Source organism: Sus scrofa, chromosome 4 (genome assembly GCF_000003025.6).
Source record: "Sus scrofa isolate TJ Tabasco breed Duroc chromosome 4, Sscrofa11.1, whole genome shotgun sequence".
Classification (NCBI taxonomy): Eukaryota; Metazoa; Chordata; class Mammalia; order Artiodactyla; family Suidae; genus Sus; species Sus scrofa.
Genome location: NC_010446.5, coordinates 123,877,927 through 123,905,213, shown reverse-complemented (window position 1 = coordinate 123,905,213; position 27,287 = coordinate 123,877,927). Strand labels below are relative to the sequence as shown.

At 39.2% G+C, this 27,287-nt stretch overlaps 1 protein-coding gene across 15 annotated transcripts in view; it reads left to right on the top strand.

Annotated features, from left to right (window-relative positions):
* CCDC18 (coiled-coil domain containing 18) overlaps positions 1 to 27,287 on the top strand; it is a 172,711-nt gene that overhangs the window by 105,078 nt on the left and 40,346 nt on the right. For 11 of the 15 annotated variants that reach the window (XM_021090190.1, XM_021090199.1, XM_021090200.1 and 8 more), the window contains one exon: positions 13,300 to 13,388. In XM_021090190.1, coding sequence (XP_020945849.1) covers positions 13,300 to 13,388 — 89 coding nt within the window. Of the gene's footprint in view, positions 1 to 2,879; positions 3,022 to 8,790; positions 9,116 to 13,299; positions 13,393 to 27,287 lie in introns of those variants that run through there. The other 4 variants (XM_021090197.1, XM_021090198.1, XM_021090195.1 and 1 more) reach the window with 4 other exon arrangements.

Here is a 27,287-nt window from a genome sequence, read left to right as displayed (position 1 = left end):
TCCACACAACCAAGCATAGTCCTCTCCCTGGAACTGACCCCTGGAACTGACCTCTGGAGCCCGAGTCTCAGTGCCCAGCCCCTGCCCGAGCGTCTCATGCTGTGGTGTCTGGGGGCAGTGGTACCAATGGTCTGTGCCGCTCTCTCTCTGCGTTGCCCTCCTCCGTCCAGCTGCTGTGCTTCTCTCTGAGGCTTGGAGGACCCTGTGCCTCTGCTGGTCTCCCTGTCGATTAGGTGCTTTCCCCGAGTGTGAGCTCCTTTCCTCTTTCACAGCTCCCTCTCAGGAGTGCTCGTCTTATCCGGATTCCTTCCCCTTCCATTTTTTCTCCCCTTTTGTTGTACCCAGTTATGTGGCGGGTTCCTTGCCCTTTTTAGAGGTTTAAGGTCTTCAGCGTTTAGTCGATGTTCTGTGCAAACATTCTACATGTAGATGGGTTTTTTAAAGTGTTTGTGGGGGAAGGTGAGCACCACGTCTTACTCTTCCGTCATCTTGATCCCTCTCGAAATAAATTATTTTAAACTGGGATGTAGAACTTTGATCTACAGCTAGTTCTGGTCTTCAGCTTATTTCACCCATCACTAAATGTGACATTGCATTGGTCTCTGGTTTAAGAGCAGACTTTTAAAAAGCCAAGGAGACTATTGTTTAGATGAGATATTATAAAGGAACACAAATATGTCAAACAGATACAAAGATAATTTATCTGATTGAGAATGGCTTGAGTCTGGGCTTTACCCAGTTACTGGTTATGCAAAGCAGAGCAGCCCTGGGTTAACTTTTAAGGAAAGTAGGCACAAGTTCAGGGCACCAAGGGAAGCGGAACACCACAGTCTTTTTCCTTAGCTAGTGCCCTTAACCCTTTCACTGCCACACTTGACTGTAGTAGACTTTTTTGTAATTGCCTTTATCTTCCATGTTCCAGTTAATCCACACTGTTAAAAAATCTTTGGCATGGTGAATGACTGAAGTTTTAAAGTTTGGTTCGAAGGTGTCATCAGATATTTATATTTGCTTCGAACTCATGGTGTGAGTTTCACTTCTGTGGCGAGTAAAACCAGCTGGCTGAGTCCTGGTAGCATTTAACTCATCAGCTAATATGTGTAAAGGTGTAAAAGTCTTTATTTTAAGCAACAGAAGGGCCATGGCAGGGGTCTCTGTGCTGTGCTTAGGACATCCATCCAGCCCTGCTCCAGAGAGTACAGTTATGAAGTCCACTGATGTGGCAAAACATAGAAACTGGCAGGTGAGAAGTGCTAAGTAAGTGTTAATTTCCTTTCTTGGTACAAGAAAAGAAATCAGCCCAGATACTGATTTTCTTAGTGGGTAACTATTTTGGCAATTTCGTTCACAATAAAGCCACTAACACAGTAGTACTTTGCTTTCAGAGTCTGATAAAAGCTTCAGAATTCACGAAAAATTTCATATGCACACAATTTTGAACAAAATTTCAAGGAGTTCACAGACTTCAAAAACCTGTTTTAAATTAGAGCAGTGGAAGTGTTGTGAATTAATTAGCTAATTCGCAGTTTATTAGAAAGTGGGGAGTTCCTGTTGTGTCTCAGCAGAAACGAATCTGACTAGCATCCGTGAGGATCCAGGTTTGACCCCTGGCCTCTCTCAGTGGGTTAAGGATCTGGCATTGCCATGAGCTGTGGTGTAGGCCAGCGGCTACAGCTCCAATTTGGTCCCTAGCCTGGGAACTTCCATATGCTACAGGTGTGGCCATAAAATAAAATAAAATAGGCTAGGCTAGGCTAGGCTAGAATAGAGAAGTATTATTTATCCATCTTATTTTCAAAAAGAAGTTTACAAAATATGGTCTGAAATCCATGCAAAAAAGTGAAAAATAAAATTGAGAAAAATCAGCTATCGGGTAACAAAGGTGGGGAAAAAACAATATGAAGGGGGAGTACAGGTAAATACCTAGAGACATGATAACCTGACCCAAGTAAAGACAAAAATGACAAGAATATTTGAGCTGTAATTTTAGAATCCCTTGAGACTTTTCCTAATTTTTTTTACTTTTCTATGTTGTGCTGCTACTTCTTCTTCCTCTTCTTCTTCTTCTTCTTCCTCCCCTTCCTCCCCTTCTTCTTCCTCCTCTTCTTCTCCCTCCTCTTCTTCTTCCTCCCCTTCCTCCCCTTCTTCTTCCTCCTCTTCTTCCTCCTCCTCTTTTTTTGCCTGAGAAATGCAGAACTTTCCAGGCCAGGGATCAAACCTGTGCCACAGCAGTGACCTGAGCCACAGCTATGACAATGCTGATCCTTAACCATTAGGCCACCAGGGAACTTCTTGTGCTACTGCTTTTGTGTAAAGATTTCTCTCTTATCTTTTTCCTTTCATTTCCTGGGTTTTTTCTTTCTTCTTTTTCATCCATTTTTTTCATCTATCTTTTTGAATGTGCTCTCAAGTGAACTAAAAAGTGACACCAATATCTAAATATCTTAGTTTTATTGTGTCACCTGTTTTTGTTTTTAAAATCAATTTAGTTTAACCTTGCACTCCATCCTAACTCCCCTCAACCAGAATTATTTGCTTTTTCCATCAGCGTGGACTCTTACTATCTGATTCATATTTTTCTTTTTTTTTTTAATTGTACTGGGTTTTTACCCATCTGACTGATTGATTGATTAAGGTATAGTTGATTTATAATATTATATAAGTTTCAGGCATTCAACATAGTGATTCATGATTTTTTAGGATTATACTCTAGGAGTTCCTGTCGAGGCTCAGCAGAAACGTGGTTCGTATTTTTCAACTGACTAAATATTTTCCACTCTTGCTATAAATTATGCCCCTGATTATTATAGAGGACTTTTAATGCTAAATTAATATGTCAGGTATTTCAAATACTAATCTATAATTTTTCATTATTCCAGGGAGAAAATTTATAATTAAAAGAAGATGTTGATGTGATGAAAAATGGAATTTTTGGTACTGTCTTGTGTTTACTTATTACATGTAGTTCATAATTCATAGAAGCTGTTCTTTTATTGTTTTTGAATAAATTTTATATTTTAATATTTTTAAAGAAAATTCTTTTATTTTTATTTATTTATTTATTTTGGTCTTTTGTCTTTTTAGGGCCATACCCACGGCATATGGATGTTCCCAGGCTAGCGACCACCACAACCACAGCAACACCAGATCTGAGCCACGTCTGGGACTTACACCACAGCTCATGGCAACACCAGATCCTTAACCCACTGAGCGAGGCCAGGGATTGAACCTGTGTCCTCATGGATACTAGTTGGGTTTGTTAACCACTGAGCTACGACAGGAACTCTTGTTCTTTCTTTTAAAGCTTACTTATATTTTTTGTGAAAATTAATTCACTTTATTTATTATCTTGGTTTTATTTATTTTTTTATTTTTTGGCCATTCCCATAGCATGTGAAAGTTTCTAGGGCACAGATTGAATCTACACCACAGCAGTCACCTGAGCCACAGCAGTGACAACAGCAGATTCTTAACCTGCTGAGCCCTGAGGATCTCCTCCTTGGCTTTATTTTTTATGTAGAAGTCATCATTAAAATGTGTAACATGTGCATTGAGTAATTTATATTTTCAATCAGACTACCATATTATTTGCTTGTTTTTCTAGTAATACTTTATTTTTAAAATTAGTAATATGAATTTAGAAGTCATTCTGCCCTGGCTTTGTACTAATAGTGGCTAGCTTTTGTGGTGTATTTACCATTTATCAGGCACTATTTTAGCCTCTTTATATCTGTTAACTCATTTAATCCACATAACAGTCTTGTAAGGTAACTACTATAGGCATGCCTTAGAAGATATTGCAGCTGCAGTTCCAGACAGCTGCAATAAAACAAATATCAAAGTAAACAAATCACATGAACTTTTTTGGCTTCCCAGTGTTTATCAAAGTTATATTTATACTATACTAAATACAGTAACTAAAATATCAATGTACATGTAAAATGCTTTATTGCTAACAATCGTCTAAGTCATAATCTTTTTTCTGGTGGTGAATCTTGCCTCTGTCTTGGTAGAGGCTGAAGATTGGAGTGGCTGTGGCAATTTCTTAAAATAAGGCAACAGTGAAGATTGCTACATTGACTCTTTTAACAAACAATTCTCTGGATCATACAAAAATGATAGCATTTTTTGCACAGTAAGACTTCTTTCAAAATAGGAGTCAGTCTTTTCAAATCCTGCTTTACCAACTAAGTTTACAGAATATTCTAAATATCCTAATCCTTTGTTGTTGGAGTTCCCATTGTGGCTCAGTGGTTTAAGAACCCAGCATAGTCTCTGTGAGGATCCAGGTTCGATCTATGGCTTTGTTACTAAGTGGGTTTAGGATCCAGCCTTGCTGCAAGCTGTGCCATAGGTTGCAGGTGTGGCTTGGAAACGGATCCAGTGTTGCTGTGGCTGTGGCATAGGCCTGCAGCTGCAGCAGTGATTCGACCCTAGCCTGGGAACTTCTATATGCTGCAGGTATAGCCATAAAAAGAAAAAAATAATTTTAAATCTTTTGTTGTCATTTCAATAATATTTATGGTATCTTCACCAGGAGTAGATGCTGTCTCATGAAACTACTCTCTTTGCTCATCCATAAGAAGTAACTCCTTTATCCCCTCAAAAAAAGTAACTCCTCATTTATTCAGAGTTTTATCCTGAGATTGTAGCAATTCAGTCAAATCTTCAGGCTCTGCTTTTAATTCTAGTTCTCTTGCTACTTCCTCCGCTGGAGTCTTTTTAAAAAACCCTTGCACGTAATCCAGAAGGGTTGGAATTAACTTCTTCCAGATTCCTGTGAGTGTTGATATTTTGATCTCCCATGAATCCCAGATGTTCTTAATCCGGTGAAGCCTTCCCAGAAGGTTTTTATATAACATGGTGAATCCTTTCCAGGTTTTCACTTTACTTTGCTGAGATCCATCAGAGGAATCCTCACTGTGGCAATTAGAGCCTTACAAAATTTATTTCTTGATTAATAAAACTTGGAAATGGAAATTATTCCTTGATCCGTGGGCTGCAGAATGGACGTTGTGTTCGCAGGCATGAAAACAACATTAATCTCCTTGTACATCTCCATCCAGGCTCTTGGTGACCAGGCGCATTATAAATAAGCAGTAATATTTTGAAAGGAATCTTTTTTTCTGAGCAATAGGTCTCAACAGTGGGATTAAAATATTGTATAAACCATGTTGTAAACAGATGTATTGTCATCCAGGATTCATTGTTGCATTTAGATTTAGCATAAGTCTTGAGGGCCATAGGATTTTCAGAATAGTAAATGAGCATTGGCTTCAGCAATCAAGTCACCAGCTGCATTAACCCTTAACAAGAAAACCAGACTGTCTTTGAAGTTTTGAAACCAGACATTGATTTCTCCTAACTATGAGTGCCCTGGATGGCATCTTCTTTCAACAGAAGGCTATTTTGTCTACTTTGAAAGTCTGTTGTGCGGTGTGGCCGGCTTCATCAATTACCTTGGCAAGATCTTCTGGTTAAGTTGCTGCAGCTTCTACATTGGCATTTGCTGCTTCACCTTGCACTTTTATGTTGGAAGACGGCATCCTTCCTTAAACCTCACAAACCAATCTCTACTAGCTTCAGGTGTTTGTTTGTTTGTTTTTGTAGCTTCCTCATCTCTCAGCCTTCACAGAATGGAAGAGAATTAGGGCCTCACCCTAGATTAGATTTTGGCTTAAGGGAATTATTATGGCTGCTTTGATCTTTTATTCAAACTGCTAAAGCTTTCTTCATACCAACAATAAGTAACAGAAAGTACCTAGGGATAAATTTAATGTAAGACTTGAAGACCTGTATATTAAAAAGTTTAAAACACTGCCAAGACAAAGATTTAAAGAGATAGAGATATCCACCACATTCATGTTATTCAGTATTGCTATGATGTCAGTTCTCTCTCAAATTGATGTATAGATTCAGTATAAACCCAAATAAAATTCCAATTCTTTTCTTAAAAAGAAGTTGACAAGCTGAATTTTAACAATTAATTGTAAATGTCAAGGACTTAGAGTAGACAGATAATCTTGAAAAAGAACAAAGCTGGACTAAACTATCTGATTTTAAGAAGTATTTTAAAGTTACCAATATTAGTAGAACTAAAAAGAGTTCATGAATATATCAATGGAACAGGACAGATTATGTATTTGTACTTTTATATGATTTAATATATCTACATGTATAATATGCAATGGTATATATTTGATGGTTTTCAGCAAGGCACCAAAGTAATTCAATGTTAAAAGGGAGATTGCCAACAAATAATGACGGAACTGTTGGAAAAACTCAAGGGGAAAAAATAATCTCAATCTCTATCTTGTATTACATTTTAAAATTAAGTCAGGGTGGATCATAGACTAAATGTAAAAAATAAAAACTAAAAAGATTCTAGAAGAAATATGGGAGAATAACTTCATGACCTTGGCATATGTACAGATTTCTTAGGACGAAAGAAGCACCAATTATAAAAGTTTATAAATGATTCGATCCAAATTAAAAACTTCTCTCAAATCTCACCATTAAGAAAATGAAAAGGCAGGAGTTCCCGTCGTGGCGCAGAGGTTAACAAATCCGACTAGGAACCATGAGGTTTCGGGTTCGATCCCTGCCCTTGCTCAGTGGGTTAACGATCCGGCGTTGCCGTGAGCTGTGGTGTAGGTTGCAGACGAGGCTCGGATCCCGAGTTGCTGTGGCTCTGGCATAGGCTGGCAGCTACAGCTCCGATTCAACCCCTAGCCTGGGAACCTCCACATGCCGCGGGAGCGGCCTAAGAAACAGCAAAAAGACAAAAAAAAAAAAAAAGAAAGAAAAAGAAAATGAAAAGGTGTACTACAGAGCAAGACCTATAAATACATGAGACAGAAAACTTGTATTCAAAATTTGTAATAAAAACTCATAAAATAATAAAAATATTTAAACAGACACTTCATAGAATAATATGTGTGAATGGTCTTGTGCACAGTTAAAAGTGTTCAACATCTTTAGTCATTAGGAAAATGAAAATAAAACCACAACAGGCTACCCATTAGAATAGCCTTTTTTTTTTTTTAAATGACCACACCCATTATATGGTAGTTCCTGGGCCAGGGATTGAATCTGAGCCACAGCTGCCACCTATACCACAGCGGGGGTAACACTGGGTCCTTTAAGCCAGTGCACCAGGTCGGAGATCAAACTCATACCTCCGCATTGACCCAAGCCACTTCAGTCAGATTCTTAAGTCCCTGTGCCACAGTGGGAATTAAAATGACAGTAAATTTAATGGAACATCTAGAATCACTTTGGAAAATTGTTTGACAGTTCTTTTTATTGCTGCATACATCTACTATGCGATCCAGCAATATCCGTCCTAGGTATTTAGCCAAAAGAAATAAAAATATATGTCTACCAAAAGACACATTAATGTCCGTATTGCCTTTTCTCATTTACAGGCAAAAACAGAAAAAACTCAAATGTCCATGAGTAGGAGAATGAATAGGCAACTTGACATATCCATGCATTTAAGTGCTATAAAAAGAATAAACTACTGTTATGCAGAACAGCATGGATAAATCTCAAAAATATATTGAATGAAAAAAGCTATACATAAAACTAAATGCTATATTATTCCACTTATGTGAATTTGAAGAACACAAAACTGATGCATAATAGAAATCAAAACAGTGCTTGTCCCTCAGAGGTAGGGAATTGAATGGAAAGGGACAGGAGGAAGCTTTCTGTCTTGATTAGGTGGTTTGCTACACAGGTGTGTACATTGACAAAACTCATTGAAGCATATGCTTATATAGCTGAATTTCACTGTTCATAAGTTCTATAGTAGTAATAAAAATTTAGATACTTAACAAGAAGGAATGGGCTTTGAGATCATATAGACCTGAATTTGATCCTGATTTCTCCATTTCTGTAAGCACATGGCCTTGAGCTAGTTATTGCATAACCGAACTTTAGTCTCCTTAAATGTAAACTAGAAGCAGTAGCCACCTCAGAAGCCTAAGGTGAGGATTAAATGAGATAACACACGTAAAATAGCTGCTATCATTGAGACAGTAGAATGACGAGGTCAAGATCGCGGGCTCCGGAACCACATTACTTCTGAATGAGTTCAGAACCGGGCTTTGCCACCAATTTATTGTGTCACTTTGGAAAAGTTATTTTATCTCTCTGTGCCTTTGTTTCCTCAATTATGAAAATAAAATAATGGCACATATCTCATGGTTATTAAGAGTATAAAACGAGTCAAATTACTCTTAGACACTTAGACTAATACCTGCCACATAGTAAGTGATCATTAAATGCTGTTAGCTGCCATTATTCTTTTTTTCTTTTTCTTTTCCCAGCCACACCTGCAGCATGTGGAAGTTCCCAGGATCGGGGGAACATTAGAGCTGCAGCGGCAGGCCTACACCACAGCCACAGCATCTGTGACCTGCACTGCAGCTTGCAGCAAAGCTGGATCCTTAACCCACTGAGCGAGGCCAGGGATTGAACCCACATCCTCATGGACACTATGTCATGTTCTTAACCCGCTGAGCCACAACAGGAACTCCTGTTATTCATTTTTGTATTCAACCCAGATGTTATGATGGTCTGTCACCTCAAATGACTCCCTTGTCATTATTACGAATTTTTAGTCCTTTAGTTAACATGGCAAAATTTCACTGAATTCATTAACTGCCCCTTTTGTCTCCCTATGTTTAAGTTGTATATAGTTTGAGAAAAGCATACACCTGTGCTGTGGTGAAGACTACTAGTTTTTCAGCAAAATCAGTTCTTTTCCTTTTTCTATAATTACAGAGTTTTAGCTGGGCCAGTGGCCAGACACTCTATTTCCCAGCTTCTCCAGTGACTAAGTTCTCACCAGAAGACAACAAGCAGAAATGATGTGTCCAGCTTCAGACCTGGGCATTAAAATATTACACATGTACTCCTCCAAGGTCTTTCCCTTCCTCTAGGGCTGGAGTTACCTGCAACCCGACCTCAGTCATGTAGCTGAGGAGAACACCATAGGAGATGGCAGAAAGACTACATAGAAAGAACCTGGGTGCCTAAGTGACCTGACCATTCTTCTTGGACTATTGCATGAGTGAGAAATAAACTTCTGTCTTTTTAAGCCGTGTAATTTTGAGGATCTCTTTTTAAAGTAGCTTAACCTTACCCTAACACACACGTTTGTGATTTTGCCTAAAAATTATTTGTATTAATCCTTATTTCCGCCTGGATCAAATCTTCACTACTTCTCAAGTCTCATGACACCCACACAGATACATCTTTAGCAGGTGACTTCACCTCCTGCTTCAAGAAAGAATGGCAACCATCAGAAGAAAATCCCTACAATTTCCTGCCCCTACATTTACAAACTTAGTTTGTCATCTCAGTGAAGACTAGCTTTCCCTCCAGGTAATCTGTGTACCTGAATTTGGGTCCCTTTCTGTCTCCTCGGGGACTTCCCTTCATCGCTTATTTCCTCTCCGCTCTTGTCAGTCCTTTCCTGTGTACCAGCTTTTTCTATCAAAACATATCCAAATCTTGCCCAACCTAAAAAAGAATTTTGGAGTTCCTACTGTGGCATGGTGGGTTAAGAATTTGACTGCAGCGGCTTGGGTTGCTGCAGAGGTAGAGGTTCAATCTCAAGCCCGGTGCAGTGGGTTAAAGGATCTGGGGTTGCTGTAGCTGCCACATAGGTCACAGCTGTGGCTTGGATTCAGTCTCTGGCTCAGGGAAATTCCATATGCCACAGGTACAGCTATTAAAAAAAACAGAAAACAAAACCTGGGAGAAGGAAGCATGATGGCACACAATTGAGTGGGAATTAAAGGAGGGATAAATGGAGTTGACTGTAGAAGATACTATAAGCCATACCAACCACTCATGGGCATTTCTTTCCTAATGCTGATCAGGGCGTTAGCACAAAGGCATGGTACAATAGTGATGAATGCTTTCAACTCTCCAGTCAGCTAGTGGACATCCTGTTCTGCTCAAACAGAGAAGTTGATTAGAAAGCAGACTGAATGCCAGGGTAATGACGTAAATAATGTAGAGAACTGCTACTTTGGGTCTTATTCTGATTGACAAGTAATGGATGTGAAAATGGTGGATGTGAGTGTGTCAGCTTGGAATTAGTAAAATCTGGGCCTGTTGGGCATGGCCAGAAATGTGCCTTCAGTTTTAGGAAAAAACACTTCAGAAATTAGAAGAAAAACCTGGCATAATCTCATGAATCCACAATACAGTATAATCTTTGAGGCATGGAAAGCTCTAAATATTATGAGGACATAATAACAGAGTACTGTGAGACTGAATGCCAACACTTAAAAAAACTTATATACTTGGTGTCAACCTTTCTGGGGCAATTAGATGTAGGATATGAACTAACAGAATTACTGGAGACCCAAAATGCCATCACTAGCCCCTCAGTTAAAGTGGCTCCTGAAGGCCAGGTGATAAATGGATCCCTGGCCCAAGTGCACGCATAGTGGATCCAGAGATCTACAAACCCACCTGGAAGTCATTTCTCTGCCCCCATGTAAAACAATTGGAATGCATATACTTGGCAGTTGGCCAAGAGCCATCATGGTATGAAAGTTCAAATAGAAGCCTCTGTACCTGTCCCCTGTCCCAACCAATAGAGTAAATCAGAAGCTATACTGCAACCTAGGTGGAATTACAACAGACATTGGTGCCAAAGTGAACAACTTAAAGGATGCACCATGCGTTACTTCACTTGAGTGGTTCCATATGGATTGTAGCAGATGATTTTCAAATAAAAAACAAATGGCTGCTATGCCATATGTTGTATCTTTACTTGAAGACTGACATAGCCGGCACTTTATATTCAGCTCTTGATCTACAAAATCATTCAGTTCTCATAAGAAAAAAGAATCAAGGAGTTCCCACTCTGGCTGAGTGGGAATGAACCCAACTAGTATCCTTGAGGATAAGGGTTTGATCCCTAGCCATGTTCAGTAGGTTAAGGATCCGGTGTTGCTAATGAGCTGTGGTGTAGGTTGCAGACACAGCTTGGATCCCCATTGTTGTGGCTGTGGCGTAGGCTGGCAACCGCAGCTCTGATTTGATCCCTAGCCTGGGAACTTCCATATGCTGTGGGTGTGGCCCTTAGAGTAGTTTCCCAAGGAGATAGAAATAAAAACAAAAACAAATGGGATCTACTCAAACTTACAAGCTTTCGCATTGCAAAAGAAATCATAAAATGAGGGACTTCCCTTCGTGGCTCAGTGGTCAGCGAACCCGACTGGGATCCATGGATGCAAGTTCCATCCCTGGCCTCACTGAGCAGGTTAAGGATCCGGCATTGCTGTGAACTGTGTTGTAGCTCACAGATGCGGATCAGATCCTGTGTGGCTGTGGCTGTGGCATAGGCCAGCACCTGTAGCTCTAATTTGACCCCTATCCTGGGAACTTCCATATGCTGCAGGTGCAGCCCTAAAAAAAAAAAAATAGAAAATGAACAGCAAAATAAATATAAAAAAGAAGAAAGACGAAAATGACAATGGTATGAGCAGAAATTAGTGGAATAGAAAACAAGTATAAAATAGAATTAACAAAGCCAAATGTTGGTTTTTTTCAAAAGACTGGTACAATTGAGAAACATCTGGTGGAACTAGTCAAGTAAAAAAGAAGCCAATAATTCTGTAATTGTAATAAAAGAGCACATGCTGTGGTGGCTTTTTTGGATATACATACCTGGGATGGCCTGAGCAGTTTTGTGAGTGTTCTTAAAATGAGCCCAAAGTCTCAAACCTCATTTGCATGATTTTATGGAGTTTTCTGGCTCAAGTAAATAGTGAACCATTTTCAGAGATCACCTTAGGTTGCTTAAAGGAAAAGCATGAAATGACAGTTTTTAAGACATTGGACGCTAGGTAACAATGGACAATGATTCCTGAGAGGGAGAAAAAGACACAGGGAACCCTACATTTGCACTAGTTCATTACCTAGAGAATTTCCAGCATGGCACAAGAAGGAAGAATGCGAGCAGAGTCTAGCAGTTTCTTTGAGTTGAAGAATCAGAACAGGAATCCAGGGAAGGCTTAAAAGCTTTCTATCCCCCTATCTGAAATAACTAGAAGACCGGACAAAATTTATGCAACAAGTTTTTTGTTGTTGTTTTTCTTATTATTTTTATTTGCATTTATTTTATTATTTTATTTTATTTTATTTTCCCACTGTACAGCAAGGGTATCAAGTTATCCTTACATGTATACATTACATTTTTTTTTCCCCACCCTTTGTTCTGGTGCAACATGAGTATCTAGACATAGTTCTCAATGCTACTCAGCAGGATCTCCTTGTAAATCTATTCTAAGTTGTGTCTGATAAGCCCAAGCTCCCGATCCCTCCCACTCCCTCCCTCTCCCATCAGGCAGCCACAAGTCTGTTTTTCAAGTCATAATTTTCTTTTCTGTGGAGATGTTCATTTGTGCTGGATATTAGATTCCAGTTATGTGATATCATATGGTATTTGTCTTTGTCTTTCTGGCTCATTTCACTCAGTAAGAGATTCTCTAGTTCCATCCATGTTGCTGCAAATGGCATTATGCCATTCTTTTTTATGGCTGAGTAGTATTCCATTGTGTATATATACCACATCTTCCACAACAAAGCAAAGGAAAACAAAAAGAAAACAAAAAGACAACTTTCAGAATAGGAGAAAATAGTTTCAAATGATGCAACTGACAAGGGCTTAACCTCTAGAATATATAAGCAACTTATACAACCCAGCAGCAAAAAAGCCAATCAATCAATGGAAAAATGTGCAAAAGACCTGAATAGACTGTTCTCCAAGGAAGATATACAGATGGCCAGCAAACACATGAGAAAATGCTCAACATCACTGATCATAAGAGAAATGCAAATCCAAACTTCCATGAGATACCACCTCACACCAGTCAGAATGGCCATCATTAATAAGTCCACAAATAACAAATGTTGGAGGGGTTGTGGAGAAAAGGGAACCCTCCTGCACTGTTGGTGGGAATGTCAACTGGTACAGCCACTATGGAGAACAGTTTGGAGATACCTTAGAAATCTATACATAGAACTTCCATATGACCCCGCAATCCCACTCTTGGGCATATATCCGGACAAAACTCTACTTAAAAGAGACACATGCATCCGCATGTTCATTGCAGCCCTATTCGCAATAGCCAGGACATGGAAACAACCCAAATGTCCGTCAACAGATGATTGGATTCAGAAGATGTGGTATATATACACAATGGAATACTACTCAGCCATAAAAAATAATGACATAATGCATTTATTTTATGTTGCATTTGTTCCCAGGAATTCACAGGACAGAAGAGAACTGAGAGGAGGGAACTGTGCCAGAGACAGCTCTTGAAATCTGCAAAGGATCCCTATCCAGTTTTCAGGTAAATAATGATCAGTGAGTATATGTGAGGAAACTACACAAATACAGGGAAAGAACCACCTGACCTAAATGGAGGTAGCTCAGATAGCTCTGAAAATAATTTCTATCCCAATAAGTGAGTGAAAAATCTCATTTTCATGGCATCAGGTAGAATTCTCAAGAGTTTTGTCTCAGTAATGGGGAAATAGAACCTAGACTAAATTCTGCCCTGGTACTAATTAAGATATTAAAAATGAGACCTGAAAGGATAAAAGAAAATGTTTCTGAGTAACTCAACCATGTTCAAAAATGAATCTCAAGAATAAATAATATTTATAGGAATAAACAATATTCAGCATCTGATAAGATAAAAAAGAACTAAACAGAGCTGGAACTGAGAAGTACAATGACAGAACTGAAAAATTCAATATAGAGTTTCAACAACAGGTTTGATTATACAAAGGAATGATCAGCAGACTCCAAGACTGCTTGTTTGAAATTATCTAGTTATAGGAACAAACAGAAAAAAGAATGAAAAAGAGTGAAGAAAGCCTGCATGAATTATGCGGCAATCTCAAGCAAATGAAAATAAACATCATTGGGATTCCAGAAGGAGAAGAGAGACAGAAAGAGGCAGAAAGCTTATTTAAAATCTAATAGCAGAAAACTTCCCAAATCCTGAGAAAGATATGAACACCCAGGTACCTGAAGCTCAAAGGGTCAAAAGCAAGATCAACTCAAAGAAGATTACCCTGAGACACATTATGATCAAGTTGCTAAAAGTCATAGACAGTAGAATTTTGAAAGCAGCATCATGAGAAAACCAATTCATCCCATACCAGGGAACCCCAAAAGGATATGGGCAGATTTCTCAGAAGAAACCTATCAAGCCAGAAGGGAGTGGGATGATATATTCAGAGTACTGAAAGAAAAAAAAAACAAAAGCCAAATCAATACTATACTCAGTAAAACTTTCCTTCAGAAATGAGGGAGACATAAAGGTTTTCCTAAACAAAAGCTCAAAGAGTTCATCACAAGTTCAGCACAAGAAATGCTGAAGGAAGTTCTTCAAGTTGAAACAAAAGGCTACTAATTAGCAACCAGAAAACTTGTGAAAATATAAGGTAAATATGTATCCAAATTCAGAATAATCTAATGGTGGCGCCCAAGTCCCTTTTAACTCTAGTATAAATGTTAAAAGACAATAGTATTTAAAATAATTACAGCCAAAATAACTTGCTAACTGATGTACTATATTAACAAATCTAGTGTGACATTAATGGCATAAAATATGAGAGGACACTATATGAGACTGAAGGTAAGTTGTTACTGCCTCACAATAGACTCTTACAACTATAGGATGTTTTATGTAACACTTATGGTAAACCACGAGGAAAAAAACTTCTAGTAGATACACAAAAAAGAAAAAGAAAAAAGTAAAAGCATACCAACACACACACACACACACAACAACAACAACAACAACAACAAACAGTAAAGGAAGATTAAAGAGGAAAACATGAAACACAAAACAGTCAGAAAGCAATTAACAAAATGGTAATACATTTTCTGCCTTTTTTTTTTTTTTTTTTTTTTTTTGTCTTTTTGCCATTTCTAGGGCCGCTCCAGCAGCATATGGAGGTTCCCAGACTAGGGGTCTAATCAGAGCTGTAGCCACCAGCCTACGCCTGAGCCACAGCAACACTGGATCCGAGCCGCGTCTGCGACCTACACCACTACACCACAGCTCGCAGCAACGCCGGATTGTTAACCCACTGAGCAAGGGCAGGGATCGAACCCACAACCTCATGGTTCCCAGTCAGATTCGTTAACCACTGCACCGTGACGGGAACTCCCATTTTTTGCCTTTTATTTTGTTTTCAAATCCAAATAATATAATAATTGCCAAGACCAGTGTCACAAAGCATTTCCCTATCTTGTCTTCTAGGAATTTTGTGGTTTCAAAGTTTTTCTGTAATCCATTTTGAGTTGATATTTATGTATGGTATAAGATAAGTTTTATCCTTTTTATCCTTTTTCATGTGATATCTAGTTTTCCCAACATTATTTATCAAAGAGCCTCTCTTTTTCCAATTGTGTATTTTTAATGCCTTTGTTGAAAATTAATTGATCATATATGCATGGCTTTATTTCTGGACTCATTATTCTGTTCCAGAATTATTTGTCTATTTTTATGCCAGTCCTGTACTGTTTTGATTACGATAGCTTTGTGATGTAGTTTGAAATTGGGAAGTGAGATGCCTCCAACTTTGCTCTTCTTGCTCAAGATTGCTTTGACTATTTGGTGTCTTTTGTAGGTAAATATAAATTTGAAGATTGTTTTTCCTATTTCTGTGAAAAATGCAATTGGAATTTTGGTAGGGACTGCATTGAAACTGTAGATCACTTTGGATAGTATGAACATTTTTCACAATATTAATTCTTCCAATCCATGAGCACTGAACATCTTTCCTTTTATTTGTGTCTTCTTCAATTTCTTTCATCAATGTTTTGTAGTTTTCAGCATACAGATCTTGCACTTCCTTGGTTAAATTTATCGTTAAGTATTTTATTCTTTTTGGTGTTATTATAAATGAGTTTTTAAAATTAATTTTTGAGGAGTTCCCATCGTGGCGCAGTGGTTAACGAATCCGACTAGGAACCATGAGGTTGCGGGTTCGGTCCCTGCCCTTGCTTAGTGGGTTAAGGATCCGGCATTGCCGTGAGCTGTGGTGTAGGTTGCAGACGCCGCTCAGATCCTGCGTTGCTGTGGCTCTGGCGTAGGCTGATGGCTACGGCTCCGATTAGACCCCTAGCCTGGGAATCTCCATATGCCGCAGGAGCGGCCCAAGAAATAGCAAAAAAAAAAAAGATAAATTAACTTTTGAGAGAATTTGTTTTTATTGCCTGCCTCTTCAGCTCCCCTAATGTAGGCTAATTGGAAGCCTGACCTTCAGGCTGCAGCTGAGAAATTTAGGATGTTAGATATGCATGCAGTCTAGCCTCTCTTGGGGCAAAATCAGGATCTGGTTGGTTTTGGTCTAACCAATCTGTGCTGAGCCAGGGGAATATCCCCTAGAAGTGTTTGTGCACCCATACAGAACCACCTCTTTCTTCCCTGTGGTCCCATAGAACTTACAAATGCTGAGTCTCAACAAGTCCCACAGCTAGGTGATTTAGGAGCATTTCCTTGGGTGGCAGCCATAGAATATAGGCTGCTAAATTTTTGTCCAAACTCTTTTAAGGGGAAGCTATAGACTTGGTTTCATCACTGGGCTTAATGGGTGCAGGGTGGGGGGTGGGGAGATGCAGGAAGTTCCCACACACCCATTCAGGCTCCCAGGTGACTCCTGAGTGCATGCCCCATCAGCTCCCAGGTGCAAGCTAATTAGAAGCCCGATCCTTGGGAAGCATCTGGGAAAGTGCACAGTCCCACCCCTTCCAGGCAGAAACTGGGAACCTTGAGTTTTTGCCTGTTCCTTCTCTGCTCAGCCTAGGGGTATAGACATGCTTGTGTGTCTGTGTAGAACTGCCTATTAGTTTAATGTGATTCCATGGAACTTGTGAATGCTGAGTCCTTTTGGCTTTCAGAGTGAGATAATTTGGGGGCCAATCCTTCAGGTGGCTGCCATAAAAGAAAACTTTGTGTAGAATGTGGTTTTGTGTAAAATTTGTTTTAAAACACTGCTTTAATTGTATAATTTGAGTTTAGCCAATTCTTCAAAACTATTCTATTCACTATCATTTTAAAAAATAAAGCAAACATATTATTTGGGTTTAGTCAGTTTAACAGTATTGACTTTTTTATTACTCAGTGAATTTACTACATTTATAGTTGTATAATGATCATCACAATCCAATTTTATAGGATTTCCATCCCACAATCCCTGTGCATAACAGTATTAACTGTTAAATCATAGTTTAGCAGTTTAAAACAAACAAACAAACAAACAAAAACCCTCTCTTTCCAATATGTAAAATAATTCTCTGTCTCAGTAAATTTGGGGTAAAGGGAATAAAAATCTGTAAAACAAAACTTACCCAACTGAGATCTAAAACCTGAGTCAAATCTCTCTTGATGCCACAGTTTTGCTGCAATGTAGGCATTTCAGTAGTTTCCTCTACAACATGCTAATGTTCTCTTCTTTAAACAGACTAAACAAATATTTCAACAATAGGATCATTTTAACCTAATAACCAAATCAGGTAATACTTAATGCTTTAAATATATTTCTTAATAATATTTATGTACTCTGGCCATAATTCCATTTACCTCAATAAGTTTGAATATCCTCATACATTGTGACTCATTTGAGAAGTTAATAGCTTCAGCATTTTACAATAGATACTCTGTCTAAAGTAGTTAGGAAGGCACAAAGCTTTTCATTCAAGTCATTTTCCCTTTAATAGAGAGCTCAATAAGCCATTTCCTCTGTTTAAATGAAAGCTATTTAATGAGAATACAGATCAAATTCTGTTACTAGAAAAATGTCTGTGAGTATGTAAAATGGGCTCATGCAAACAGTATTTGATATATTTAAATTCTAGGACAATAAAAATTTTTTGATGCACTTTTAGGTTTTAACTGTATTGCATTACCTTAACTCAGTATTGTTTGCCTGTTTTTGAATGGAACTTGTTTTAACCTTTGAATTCATTGCACAACAGCTATTACCGAAAGATCGCTTTTAATATGTCGTTTTATGTCCTTCTAGTCTTTTTCTGAACATATTTTTAAAAATTATTATTGAAATATATGTGTACAAGGAGTTCCCATCGTGGCTCAGTGGTTAGCAAATCCGACTAAGAACCATGAGGTTGCGGGTTCAATCCCTGGCCTTGCTCAGTGGGTTGAGGATATGGCATTGCTGTGAGCTGTGGTGTAGGTTGCAGACATGGCTTGGATCCTGCATTGCTGTGGCTCTGGCATAGGCCGGCGGCTACAGCTCCAATTAGACCCCTAGCCTGGGAACCTCCATATGCCGCAGAAGTGGCCCTAGAAAAGGCAAAAAAAGACAAAAAAAAAAAAAAAAGAAGAAGAAAGAAATATATGTGTACAATATTGCTAGTTTGAGGTGCACTCCACAGTGATTTGACATGCCAGACTTAAGTCACTGCACTCTGCCTGGGACCAAGCGGGCACCTCCCCAGAGATAAGCTGGATCGTTAACCTGCTGCACCACAGGGAGAACTCTGGCTTATTTATTTTATAACTAGATGTTTGTACCTCTTAATCCAGTTCATCAGTTCCCTGCCACCCACTACTCATTCTCTGTATCTATAAGTCTGTTTTCATTTTTTTTGTTTGCTTTGTTTTTTAGATTCTACCTATATGTGAGAACATAGATATTTGTTTTTCTCTGAATTATTTCACTTAGCCTAATACACTCTAGATCCATCCACGTTGTCTAAAATAGCAAGATCTCACTTTGCTTATTTGTGTACTCGTGTTTCATTGTACATAAGATATTATGTATACCATGTTTTATATATTCATCTCTCACTGAGCATGTAGGTAGGTTACTTCCATATCTTGGCTATTGTAAAAAGTGCTTCAATGAATATTGGGGTACATATATCTTTTTTGTTGGTGTTTTTTTTTTACATTTTTAAAAAGATTTTTATTTTTTCTATTATAGTTGATTTGCAATGTTCTGTCAGTTTCTGCTGTATGACAAAGTGATCCAATCATACATATATTTTTTCTAATTTGTGTTTTTGTATTCTTTGGGTAAAAATCCAGAAATGAAATTCCTGGGTCATAGGGCAATTCTATTTTTAATTTTTTGAGAAACATCCATACTGTTTTCTATGTTGGTTGCACCAATTTATAATCCCACTAACAGTATACAGGATTCCCTTTTCCCACATCCTCACATCCTGATAGGTGACAGGTGGCATCGCATCATGATTTTGATTTGCGTTTCTCTAATGATTAGTGATGTTGGCATCTTTTTATGTCTATTGGCCACCTGTGTGTCTTATTTAGAAAAATGTCTATTCAGGTCTTCTGCCTATTTTTAAATCAGGTTTGTTTTTGTTTTTTTAAGATTTTTTTCTCCAGAAAGTGCAGCTGCTTGATGTGGGATCTCAGTTCCCAGACCAGGGATTGAACCTGGGCCACTGTGGTGAAAGTACTGAGTCCTACCTAACCCCTAGATCACCACAGAACTCCCAGGCTGTTTTTTTTTTTTTTAATGTTGATTCATACGAGTTCTTTGTATATTTTCAATATTAACCCCTTATCAGATACATCATTTGCAAGTATTTTTGTTTTGTTGGTAATTTCCTTCTCTGTGCAAAAGATTTATAGTTGTATTTAGTCCCAATTGTTTATTTTTGCTTGTTTCCCTTGCCTGAGGACATATATCCCTCTGCCTTCCCCCCATACTAAGAATGAAGTCAAAGTGTGTACTGCCTGTATTTTCTTCTAGGGATTTTATGGTTTCTGGTCTTACATTTAAGCCTTTAGTCCATTTTGAGTTTATTTTTATATGTGGTGAGGAAAAGTAGTCCACTTTGAGTCTGTTGCCATCCAGTTTCCCCGGCACCATTTATTGAAGAGACTGTCTTTTCCTCATTGTACATTCTTGCCTCCTTTGTCGTAGATTAACTGACCTTATAAGTGTGGGTTTATTTCTGGGCTTTTTATTCTGTTTCATTGATTTATATGTCTGTTTTTGTGCCATAAGATACTGTTTTGATAGTTTTAACTTTGTAGGATAGTTTGAAATCAAGAGGCATGATATCTCTAGCTTTGTTCTTTCTCAAGACTGCTTTGGCTATTTGAGATCCTTTGTGCTTCCATACCAATTTAAAAATTATTTCTTCTATTTAAATGAAAATTGCCATTGGTGTTTTAGTAGGGATTGCACTGAATTTGTAGATTGCAATGGGTTGTTTAGTCATTTTAACAGTATTGATTCTTTCAATCCACGAGCATGGTATGTCTTTCCTTTTGTTTGTGTTGTCTTCAATTTCTTTTATCAATGTCTTATAGTTTTCCAAGTACAGATCTTTTATCTCCTTGGTTAGGTTTATCCCTAGAGTATTTTACTCTTCTTGATTCAACCATAAATGGGGCTGTTTTCTTTCTTTCTTTTTTTTTTTTATAATAGATTTTTTTTTTTTTTTTTTTTTTGTCTTTTTGCCATTTCTTGGGCCGCTCCCTCGGCATATGGAGGTTCCCAGGCTAGGGGTCGAATTGGAGCTGTAGCCACCGGCCTACGCCAGAACCACAGCAACGCGGGATCTGAGCCGCGTCTGCAACCTACACCACAGTTCACGGCAACGCCAGATCCTTAACCCACTGAGCAAGGGCAGGGACCGAACCCGAAACCTCATGGTTCCTAGTCGGATTCATTAACCACTGTGCCACGATGGGAACTCCCCGGGGCTGTTTTCTTAATTTCTGTTTCTGATTATTTGTTTAGTGTATAGCAACACAGCAGGTGTCTGTATATTAATATTGCATCCTATAACTATTGAATTCATAATTCTAAATAGTTTTTTGGTGGCATCTTTAAATTTTTCTATAAATATAGTATTATGTCATCTGCAAACAGTGACAGTTTTACTTCTTCCTTTCCAATTTGGATTCCTTTTATTTCTTTTTCTTGTCTGATTGCTGTGGCTAGGACTTCCAGTACTATGTAGAATAAAAGTGGTAGAAGTGGGCATCATTGCCTTGTTCCTGATCTTAAAGGAATGCTATTGAGTATGATGTTGGCTATGGATTTGTCATATATGGCTTTTATTATGTTGAGAAATATTCCTTCTATACTCAATTTGTTGAGAGTTTTTGTTGTTGTTGTTGTTTTTAACAGAAATGGATGTTAAATATTGCCAGGACTTTTCTGCATTGGTTGAGATAATCATATGATTTTTAATCTCAGATTTTATAGGATGGTGTATCACATTGATTGATTTGTGGATATCAATTCTTGCATCTTTGGGATAAATCCCAGTTGGTCATGGTGTGTGGTATATGGTCTTTTTCATGTATTGTTGAGTTTGCTTTGCTAATATCTTGCTAAGCGTTTTTGCATCTGTGTTTATCAGTGATACTAGCCTGTAGTTTCCTTTTTTTTTTTGGTGTGTGATGTCATTGTCTGGCTTTGATATCAAGGTGATGCTGGCCTCATAGAATGAGTTCACAAAAGTTCCTTCTTCTTCAATTTTTTGGAATAATTTGAGGAGAATAGGTATTAATTCTTCTTTAAATGTTTGGTAGAATCCAGCTGTGAAGCTGTCTGGTCCCAACCTTTGTTTGTTGGGAGTTAGAGTTCTTTTTTTTTTTTTTTTTTTTTTCTTTTTTTTTTTTCTTTTTTTGTCACATCTGCAGCTGCGGAAGTTCCCAGGCCAGGGATCAAACTTGAGCCACAGCAGTGACAATGCCAAATCCTAAACTGCTAGGCTACCAGAGGACTCCTGTTGGGAATTTGTTTTCTTTCTAGGACCAAACCTGCAACATATGGAGGTTCCCAGGCTAGGGGTCAAATCAGAACCATAGTCACTGGCCTACACCACAGCCACAGCAATGCCAGATCCTAGATGCATCTGAGACCTATGCCACAGCCCACGGCAACACTGGATCCTTAACCCACTGAGCAAGGCCAGGGATTGAAACTGTGTCCTCATGGATACTAGTCAGATTTGTTTCCACTGCACTACAATGGGAACTCTAGGAATTTTTTAAAAAACTTTTGCAGATTAAGTTTCATTCCTGATCATCTGTCTGTTTGAATTTTTATTTCTTCCTGATTTAGTCTTGGGGGATTGTACATTTCTAGAGATTTATCCATTTCTTTCAGGTTTTCACTTTTATTGGCATATAATTATTCATAATAATGTCTTATGGTCCTTTGTATTTCTGTGGTGTCAGTTGTAACTTCTCTTTTATTTCTGATTTTATTTTTGAGCCTTCTCTCTTTTTTTCTTGATTAGGCTAAAATTTTATCAACTTTATTTATCTTTTCAAAGGAAATCAGCTCTTAGTTCCATTGATCTTTTCTATTTTTTTAATCTCTAATCTCTTATTCTGTTCTGATCTTTATTATTTCTTTCTATTAACTTTGGATTTTCTTTGTTCTTCTTTTTCTAGTTCCTTTAGGTGTAAAATTAGATTGTTGATTTGAGTTTTTCTTGTTTCCTGAGGTTGGCTTCTATTGTTATAAAATTCCCTCTCAGAACTGCTTTTGCTGCATACAAGATTCTGGAATTTTATGTTTCCACTTTCATTTAAATTGTTTGAGGAATTGTTTGAGTTCCTCCTTTATTACTTCCATGACCCACTGGTTTTCGAGTAGCATATTGTTTAGCCTCCATATGTTTGTGTTTTTTGCAGATTTTTCTTGTAGTTGATTTCTAGTCTCATACCACTGTGGTCAGAATAGATGTTTGGTATGATTTCCATCTTCTTAAATTTACTATGGCTTGTTTTGTGGCCTGGTACATGATCTCACTTCAAGAATGTTCCATGTGGACTCTGCTGGTTTGGGATGGAATGTCATATAAATATATTAATTCCATCTGGTGTAATGTGCCATTTAAAGCTAGTGTTGCCTTATTGCTTTTCTGTCTGGATGGTCTGCACATTCATGTAAGTAGTAGGGTGTTAATGTCCCCTAATGTTATTGTGTTACTGTCAATATCTCCTTTTATGTTTGTTAATATTTGTTTTATGCATTTAGGTATTCCTATGCTAATTGCATATAAACTTAAAATTGTTATATCATCTTGTTGGATTGATCCCTTGATCATTATGTAATGTTCTTCTTTATCTCTTCTTGTAGTCTTTGTTTTAAGGTTTATTTTGTCTAAGTATCACTGCCACAACTCTCTTTTTGTTTCTATTTGCATGAAATACTTTTATTCATCCCTTAACTTTCAGTGTATGTGTGTGTCTTTGATTCTGAAGTGAGCCTTTTTTTTTGTCCTTTGTCCTTTTAGGGCCACACCCACGGCACATGAAGATTCCCAGGCTAGGGGTGCATTCGGAGCTGCTGCTGCCGGCCTATGCCAAAGCCACAGCAATGCTAGATCCGAGTTGCATCTGCAACCTACACAAAGCTCACGGCAGTGCCGGATCCTCAACCCACTGATTGAGGCCAGGGATTGAACCTGCAACCTCATGGTTCCCAGCCAGATTCATTTCTGCTGCCCCACGATGGAAACTCCTGAAGTGACTCTCTCATAGGCAGCATACTACCTGTATCTTTTTTTTGAAATCCATTTAGCTGCTCCATATTCAACCACTCTTTTGATTTGATTTAATAGTCCATTTACTTTTTTTTTCTGTCCTTTGTCTTCTAAGGGCCGCATGCACAGCATATGGAGGTTCCCAGGCTAAGGGTCTAATCAGAGCTGTTGCTGCTGGCCTATGCCAGAGCCACAGCAAGGCCAGATCTGAGCCGTGTCTGTGACCTACACCACAGCTCATGGCAATGCCGGATCCTTAACGCATTGAGAGAGGCCAGGGATTGGACCCGCAACCTTATGGTTCCTAGTTGGATTCATTTCCTCCATTTCCACTGCACCAAGACAGGAACTCCAATAGTCCATTTACCTTTAAAGTGTGCAGTTATTGCCATTTTGTCAGTTGTATTCTGGTTGTTTTTGTAATTCTTTTTTTGTTCCTTTGTTCCTTTGTTATCTGATGACTATCTTTAGTGTTATGTTGGATTCTTTTTTCTTCTGTGCTGTGTCTGAATCTGTCATAGATTTTTGATCTGTGGATACCGTGAGGGTCATGTAAACAACATGTGTATGTCAATGACCTCTCAAGTGTGAGCACGTTCTAACCTGCATTTTTACTCCTCCTCTCGTGTCTAATGTTATTGACATCATGTTTTATATCTTTTTGCTTTGTGTATTTCTTAACTACTTACTATGGATATAGATGATTTAATACTTTTGGCTTTTAACCTACCTACTAGCTTTATAAATGGTCGATCTTCTACTTTTATTTGCTGTTTGCCTTTACCAATGAGATTTTTCCTTTCATAATTTTCCTATTTCTAACACGGTCTTTTCTGCTTAGAACAATCCCTTTAATATTTCTTATAAAGCTGGTTTAGTAGAGCTGAACTCAGCTAATCTTTGTCTGTAAAACTGTATCTCTCCCTCAAATCTGAATAACCTTTCTGGGTAAAGTATTCTTGGTTGTACATTTTTCCCTTTCATTACTTTGGCTATATCATGCTGCTCCCTTCCAGCCTGCAAAGTCTCTGCTGAAAACTCAGCACGTTATCTTATGTGAGTTCCCTTGAACGTACTATTCACTTTTCTCTTGCTGCTTTTAAGATTCTTTTTTTTTTTTTTTTTCAGGGCCGCATCTGTGGCATATGGAGGTTCCCAGGCTAGGGGTCTAATTGGAGCAACAGCCTGCCTACACCACAGCCAACACCACATCCGAGCCATGTCTGCGATCTATACCACAGCTCATGGCAACACCGGATCCTTAACCCACTGAGTGAGGCCACAGATTGAACCTGCAACCTCATGGTAGCCAGTCGGGTTCGTTTCTGCTGTGCCATGACGGGAACCCCTCTATTTTTAATTTTTGCCATTTTAATTATAATGTGTCATTGTGCGGACCTCCTCGGGTTCGTCTTGTTTAGTGTTCTCTATGGTTCCTGGATCTGGATGTCTGTTTCCTTCCTCAGGTTAGGGGCATTTTCAACCATATGTCTTCAAATAAGTTCTCTGCCCCATCTCTTTCTCTCCTTCTGGGATCCCTATAGTGCAAGTGAGAGTATTCTTGACATACCTTCATTTTTTGGCTGCACCTATGGCATGCAGAAGTTCCCAGGCCAGGTATCAAACCCATGCTACAGCAGCAACCTAAGCCACAGCAGTGACAATGCCAAATCCTTAACCTGCTAGGCCACCAAGGAACTCCAAACTATCCTCAATTTTTTTTTTTTTGTCTTTTGTTGTTGTTGTTGTTGCTATTTCTTGGGCCGCTCCCGCGGCATATGGAGGTTCCCAGGCTAGGGGTCGAATCGGAGCTGTAGCCGCCGGCCTACGCCAGAGCCACAGCAACGCGGGATCCGAGCCGCGTCTGCAACCTACACCACAGCTCACGGCAACGCCGGATTGTTAACCCACTGAGCAAGGGCAGGGACCGAACCCGCAACCTCATGGTTCCTAGTCGGATTCGTTAACCACTGCGCCACGACGGGAACTCCTATCCTCAATTTTTAAAATCCTTTTTTCCTTCTTCTATTCAGCTTGGGCAGCTTTCACTACTGTCATCCAGATTGTTGATCCTTCCCCCTGTATCATCTAATCTGATGTTGATTCCTCCTGGTGTATTTTTAATTTTAGTTATTGTATTATTCAGCTTTGTCTGATTCTTTTTTCTATTGTCTGATTCTTTGTTGAAATTCTCACTGTACTCATCCATTCTTCTCAAGAGGTATTTGAGCATCTTTATGATAATTACCTTGAATTCTTTATCAGGTATATTTCTTATCTTCACTTTATTTAGTTCTTTTTATTTATTTATTTATTTATTTATTTATTTATCTTTTTGCCATTTCTTGGGCCACTCCTGTGGCATATGGAGGTTCCCAGGCTAGGGGTTGAATCGGAGCTGTAGCCGCCAGCCTACACCAGAGCCACAGCAACGCAGGATCCGAGCTGCATCTGTGACCTACACCACAGCTCACGGCAACGCCGGATCGTTAACACACTGAGAGAGGCCAGGGATTGGACCTGTAACCTCATGGTTCCTAGTCGGATTCGTTAACCACTGCACCACGATGGGAACTCCACTTTATTTAGTTCTTATTCTGAGGCTGGTCTTGGTCCTTCATTTGGGACATATCCCTCTCTCTCCTCATTTTGCCTGATTCCCTGCTTAATTCCATGTATGTCGTAAATCAAGTACTTTTCCTGATTTTGTAACTGTGGTCTTATGTGGGAGACATGTTTTGAGACACACTTGGAGCACACTCCCCTCTGGTCACTAGAGGTACCCCCTATGTAGGATGCTTGTGCCCTTCTGTTGCAGCAGGGCTAACTACTATGTCTGTGTTAGTAGGTGGGGCTGGCTCCTGGCCCATTTGGGACTGGCTCCTGGCCCATGTGGCTAAAGGTTCTGCCTCATGTGGTGGCTGTGGACCTGCTGGGGTTCAGTGTAGATTTCCTGCCTGGCTGGATCGCGCCTCATGGAGCTTGTGGTAGCTCACTGGACGGTGGGACAGGGTGCCTAAGTGGATGTATGCATAGCTTGGGGTAAGGCATGGGGCTAATTCTGGCGTGCCGGTGGGTGGGACCAGATCCCTGAGCACTGTCTTTGCAATCTGAGAGGGCACACATCTGCTGCCAGCCTGCGGATGTGTGGGTAAGCCCCCAGTGCTAACAGGTTACAGGTGGTAGTCCATGGTGGTGCTTGTGAGCACCATTGTCCTCATGTTAGAATGAGCTCCCATCATGGGCTGCTGCCAGTGTATCCGTCCCCAGGCAGAGTCCCAGTGCCTCCCGTCCAAGATCCGCAAGTGGGTCTGACCTCATCTCCTTTCAAACTACTGCCTGTGAGCTGGGACTCAGAGCATGTGGGATTTCGCATGCACCCTAGGAGAATAGAGTCTCTGTTTCCCGTAATCCTCAGGCTTTCCCAAAGGTAAGACCTTCAAAGTCAGAGATTCGGAGGGCACATCTTCTTGGTACTTTACCCCCAGGTTGGGGGCCGTGAAGTAGGGCTCAGACTCCTGGCTCCTTCAGGAGGACTTCTGCAATTGTGACAGCCCTTCACTTTGTGGGTTGCTGACCTGAGGGTGCGGGTCCTCACTGTACTGTGTCTGTGCCCCTCCTGCCCATCTTATCATGGTTCCTTCTTCTTAATATCTTCAGTTGTGCTTATCTTTCCTGCTCATCTTCAGGTCGTTCTCATAGGTAGTTGCCCTGTCAGTAG